The sequence below is a fragment of the Gopherus evgoodei genome, chromosome 14 (genome assembly GCF_007399415.2).
Source record: "Gopherus evgoodei ecotype Sinaloan lineage chromosome 14, rGopEvg1_v1.p, whole genome shotgun sequence".
NCBI lineage: Eukaryota > Metazoa > Chordata > Testudines > Testudinidae > Gopherus > Gopherus evgoodei.
Window position 1 is genome coordinate 32,330,775 of NC_044335.1, and position 6,000 is coordinate 32,336,774.

At 43.1% G+C, this 6,000-nt stretch overlaps 1 protein-coding gene across 3 annotated transcripts in view; it reads left to right on the forward strand.

Moving 5' to 3' along the window:
* RBM39 (RNA binding motif protein 39) overlaps positions 1-3,088 on the forward strand; it is a 48,300-nt gene extending 45,212 nt beyond the window's left edge. For all 3 annotated transcript variants that reach the window (XM_030533454.1, XM_030533456.1, XM_030533453.1), the window contains 2 exons: positions 1,920-1,998; positions 2,078-3,088. In XM_030533454.1, the coding sequence (XP_030389314.1) occupies positions 1,920-1,998; positions 2,078-2,178 (180 nt within the window). In that variant the 3' untranslated portion in view covers positions 2,179-3,088. The remainder of the gene's footprint in view (positions 1-1,919; positions 1,999-2,077) is intronic.
* The last annotated feature ends 2,912 nt before the right edge of the window (positions 3,089-6,000 follow it).

Genomic DNA, 6,000 nt, shown 5'->3' on the forward strand with positions numbered 1-6,000 from the left:
TCGGGGTGGGGTGGGGGGGGCCTACCGTTCAACTCACAAATGTCAGGAAGCTCAGGGTGGTTTGTCAGGCTTTTCACTCCCAGTTGCAAGGCAAGGTGGTTCAAGTCCTGACTGACGACACCTCCACAATGTTCTATATCAACAAAGAAGGCAGAGCCAGGTCATCAGCCCTTTGCCAGGAAGCTCTGCGGCTCTGGGATTTCTTTGTGCAGCATGCCATTCATCTTGAAGTGCACCTGAACCAGGAACTTTCTGGCAGATTGCCTCTGCAGAATCTTCTCATCTTGCTACGAGTTCTCTCTCCACCCCAGTGTGGTCAATCAGATCTTCCAGAAGTGGAGGTTTCCCCAGGTGTGGACCTGTTTGCGACTTGCCAGAACAGGAAGTGCCACCTGTTCTGCTTGTTCCGGAGGATCAACAGGGACTCCCTGTCAGATGCCTTTCTACTCTTGTGCTCTGGAGCTCTGATATATGCTTTCAAACTGGTGCCGGTACTCCACAAGGTCCTCATTAAGGTCAAGCAGGACAAGACCAAGGTCATCCTGATTGCCCAGCTTGGCATCACCAGTACTGGTTCAGCACACTTATGGACCTGTTGGTGTAGTCTCCGATGGCGCTGGCCGGATCTTACAAGTCTGAGGAGGAGCATAGGTTGCACTGCCTGGATGTCAGGAGTATGCTAGTCTTCTTACAGTTTGGTCCTTTCAATGTAGAACATAAGAATGGCCATACTAGGTCAGACCAAAGGTCCATCTAGCCTAGTATTCTGTCTTCTGACAGTGGCCAATGCCAAGTGCCCCAGAGGGAATGAACAAGTAATCATCAAGTGAACCATTCCCTGTTGCTCATTCCAAGCTTCTGGCAAACAGAGGCTAGGGACACCATCCCTGCCCATCCTGGCTAATAGCCATTAATGGACCTATCCTCTATGAATTTATCTAGTTATTTTTAACCCTGTTATAGATTTGGCCTTCACAACATCCTCTGGCAAGGAGTTCCATAGGTTGACTGTGCGTTGTGTGAAGAAATACTTCCTTTTGTTTGTTTCCATTTTGCAAGTCGACGCAGTTTGTTGTGGTGGCAGATAGGATGGGAGGTCGTGCAGTGTCCACCCAGAGAATTACATCGTGGATCACCGCTTGCATCCATTTCTGCTATGATCAGGTGAAGGCACCTCTGCCGGTGATTCACTGTTCACTCAACTAGAGCGCAAGTCTCGTCAGTGGCCTTCCTGACCCAAGTGCCCATGCAAGATATCTGCAGAGCTGCTAGCTGATCGTCCATTCACACGTTCACATCTCACTACACGCTTACCCAGCGAGCTCGAGATGATGCTGGCTTCGCTAGAGCAGTACTGAAAGCCACAAGACTGTGAACTCCAAGCCCACTTCCATGTATACTGCTTGAGTCACCTAGAATGGAATCGACATGAACAAGCACTTGAAGAAAAAACAACTACCCACCTTTTTCATAACTGTTGTTCTTCGAGATGTTGCTTATGTCCATTCTAGTCCCCGCCCTCCTGCCCTGCCCCTCTGTTGGAGTTGCCTGCAAGAAGGAATTGAGAGGGCATAAGGCTGCTGGCGCCTGATATACCAACGCGTGAACGCAGCACAGCTGACCCTGAGGATACCGGTAAGGCAGAAGTGTCCAACAATTGTGCACGTGGGCATGCACCCACCTAGAATGGAATGCACATGAGCAATTCATCTCAAAGATCAGTTACAAAAAAGGTGGGTAACCGTTTTTCCCAAGAATTAAGAGTATCCCTGCTGACACTGATGTTGCTAGTTCTCCAGTAGGTGTGTGGAAGGTTCCTTTAAACATAAACAGTGAAAAACCAATGTCATTGGGGGGTGGAGGGGGAGTTGTCATGCACCTCAGAGACTAACACTTGTTTTTTTTTAATTTTATTTTAGGGCAATGTGTATGTCAAATGCCCTTCAATCGCTGCTGCCATTGCAGCTGTCAATGCATTGCATGGAAGGTGGTTTGCAGGTGAGTAAAGGCTGCTAAAAGACCTGAGTTCTCATTATAGACTCAGGACATTAAAAACATCTTTTTATCTTTTGATTAGGTAAAATGATTACAGCAGCATATGTTCCTCTTCCAACATACCACAATCTTTTCCCTGATTCCATGACTGCAACCCAGCTACTGGTTCCTGTTCGACGATGAAGGTGGATTTCAACAGTTTTGTATATAACTATTTTTTGGAGGAAGATTGAGTTATCTTTTATTTAGATAAAACTAAAGGAAAGGGTTTAATGTCATTTTGTGTACACTTCTCGTTACCTTTAAAAAATAAAACCTGAGTAAGCAGGAATGCAGTGTGCTCATTCTCCCTGACTAGCATTCCCACTGTGTACAAAGCTGTTGATTTCCTGTTCTGCCTTGTAATTCTTGTACATTTACTAAGGTGTTCTGTAGGAACTGAGAAGTAGCTCATAGAAATGAATTTTCTGTAAAAGGCAGATGGGACGTAATGACATTTTTAATGTTTCACAAGCCTTTCTTTTAATGCAGGAATTACATTTTACATTTCACTAAATATAGGTGCTCTGTTAAAGGTCAATATCTGATAGAATTTATGATGGGACATATTTAGTGTTTTGTATAAATGGAGAATTCAAAAGGCTACTGAAGGAGCTGGTTTTGGTCAGCTACACAGCTTGTTTTATGCCAAACAATTGGTGAGAATGGGAGGATTCAAGCATTTTATTTCTTGATGGCAACTTTTGATTGATGTATCTGTAAAAGTTTCTTTGTAAATACTGTGTGAGGTGTGTCTAGGGTTCCAAACAAAACACTCTCTGCATTTCCAGAGAAAAGTTGAATTGAATAGAGATAGTGTGCACAGTTTAATGATACTCATCAAAGTCTAAGAATAAGTAGAAAATGCAGAAAGATGTTTTGTCTGGTTGCATATAATCTTTGCTCTTTTTAAGCTCTGTGAGCTCTGAAATATATTTTTGGGTTACTTCAGTGTGTTTGACAAGACAGCTTGATATTTCTATCAAACAAATGACTTTCATATTGCAACAATCTTTGTAAGAACCACTCAAAAATAAAATTCTCTTAAAAAGGCCTCCAGAAGCTTTATTTTTCAGCTCAATCTGATTTAGAGCTACAAGCAGCATAAATTGAAAAACTAGAATGAGGATGGTGACGTTCTCTTTCAGAATGCTAGGAAATTAGCATTACTCTAAAAGTATTTTCGCCCTGGGTGTAAGTTGATATGTCAACAACTAGTATGTGTTAATTACGCAACCACCCTAGAGTTGAGGAGGCTTCAAGGTTTTGTAGACTGGGGCATGGTCTGGGAGTCGAGACCTCTTGCACTCCTATCTCAGCTCTGCCACTGACACAGTGTGTGGATTTAGGCAAGTCGCTAACATTTCTCTTCTCCCGGAGTAACTAGTTGTCGGAGTGTTGAGGATTGTTTATAAAGTACAGTGAAGAGCATGCTATAAGCGTAGGGATGAATACAGTCGACCTTGGTAACCAAGCACGCCTTTCATGTACTGAGTTGAAGGCACCACGAGTGTCTAACAGCATGGTAGTTTTTCTTGGTTTTGACTGATCCATACTTTAATAATTTTATTAATATGCTGCAGTACTGCATAGGGAAATGGAGTAGCATTTCAAATTCCAAAAGTAGCAGTGTCACTGGACTTTTTTTTTGTAACTTAGGTACCTATTACATGCAATAGAAGTAAATTTGGGCTCTGGTCTGCTGGAGCAGGTGGAGTTGGCTTGTTATGTAGTAGAGGTGCTCCTCATTTCCAGTTAAGGGCTCATCTATGCAAGGCAAGAGGTGCAAAAGGCTCTGTGGATGCTATTTTTAGTTTCTAGCAGGCTTGCTTCATTAGGAATCTATTTCAGCTGTACCACAGTAAGCCAGTGTTAACCTGTGTGGACAGTCATTTTAGTTTAGGACTGATTTAACCAAATCAGTTTAAAAAGAAACCACAGCCTTAAGTTAAATGGATGCAAACTCATTTGGATGAAATGAGAGAGAAACTGAACTGATGGGAGGGAAAGATGAGGAAGAGCAAAGGGGGACTGTTTTTGGGGTTTTTTTGAGTGATGGTCCCTATTATACTCAATTGTGGTTTACGCATGTACACCATGCACCCAGGGTTATAGAATTTGAAAGTGCTGGTTGATCTGTGCATGCACCCTGACTTGCCTTGTGCTTCAATCAAGGCGCTTGGGGGGGACAGGGATGGGGACCCACATCTCCAGTCCCTACTCATCATCACAGGTCAGGGTCAGAACCTTCAGTGTCCTTATCTCTGATTACAGTTATAAATGGTTTTAACTGTAGCTTTAGTAGCATTATTTTTCCCCCCTTGTTTTAGGAGTTACTAGTTTTTAACAGGTTTCAGAGTGGTGGCCGTGTTAGTCTGTATTAGCAAAAAGAACGAGGAGCCCTTGTGGCACCTTAAAAACTAACAAATTTATTTGGGCATAAGCTTTCGTGGGCTAAAACCCACTTCATCGGATGCATGCAGTGGAAATACAGTAGGAAGAAATATATACACAGAGAACATGAAAAAATGAGTGTTGCCATACAAACGCTAATGAGACTAATCAGTTAAGGTGGGCTGTTATCAGCAGGAGGAAAAAAAACTTTTGTAGTGATAATAAAGATGGCCCATTTGAAGAAAGCAGTTTGAAGGAGTTGAAGCAGAGTAGTTTGGTGTTGGAGCAGAGAGCAGTTTGGAGAAGTGCTGTGGCGGGCCAGAAGACCAAGACCCTAGGTAAAGGGAAACCTGGCTTGTGCAGAGCAGAGAGACTCTACAGACACAAGGGATTGGGAGAAACTTGGCCCAAGCGGAGAGAGGGCAGGAAGCCCCACAAGCTGAAGGGCCGAAGAGGGAAGTAGCCCACGGGAAGGAATCACTAGTTCAAGTGGTTTACTGCTATCCCTGGGCTGGGGCCCAGAGTAGAAGGTGGGCCCAGGTCCCTCCCTCTCGACTCCCCTTTTCTGGGACGCTAGTGGGACGGTTGATAGCCCAGTTCAGGGGTGAGAAACGGCACCCTGAACACCCCCCCCCCCCCCGAGGAGAAAGTGTGGGACTCAACAGTGTTGGCAATTTGCCACAGGTCGGATCCTCAGTGGAGCCCTGTCCCATGGACGTAATATCCAGATCCTGCTGGAAAAACTGTAGGTTAGTGGCAATGGAGGAAATAGATGGTAGGCTGGGACCAGTGCTGTTAAAGGATCTGGAAAGAAGGGGTAAACAGTGAGGTGGCAAAGTTTGCAGACAGTATAAAATTACTCAAGATAGTTAAGTCTAAAGCTGACAGCGAAGAGTTACAAAGGGATCTCACAAAACTGGGTGATGGAAACAAAATGGCAGATGAAATTCAATGGTGATAAATGCAAAGTAATGTACATTGGAAAATATAGTCCCAGCTATACATACAAAATAATGGGGTCTAAATTAGCTGTTACCACTCAAGAAAGAGATCTTGGAGTCACTGGATAATTCTCTGAAAACATCCACTCAATGTGCAGCAGCAGTCAAAAAAGGTAACAGTGTTCAGAACCATTAGGAAGGGGGTAGATAATAAGAAAATATCATAATGCCTCTATATTTGGGCTGTCAATAGTGCAGTTAATAGAATACTGTTTATTATGTATTTTTGGAGGTTTTCTACATTTCCAAATACTGATTTCAGTTACAACAATACAAAGTGTACAGTGCTCAGTTGATTTTTTTATTACAAATATTTGCACTGTAAAGAAACAAAATAAATGGTATTTTTCAATTCCCCCATTGCAAATACGGTAGTACAACCACTTTATCATGAAAGTTGAATTTACAAATGTAGAATTATGTAACCAAAAAAAACCTGCATTCAAATGTAAAACATCAGAGCCTACAAAATTCACTCAGTCCTTCAGCCTGTCGCTCAGACAAAGAAGTTTGCTTACATTTGTAGGAGATAATGCTGCTTGCTTTTTGTTTCGGACAACAAGGAGTCCGA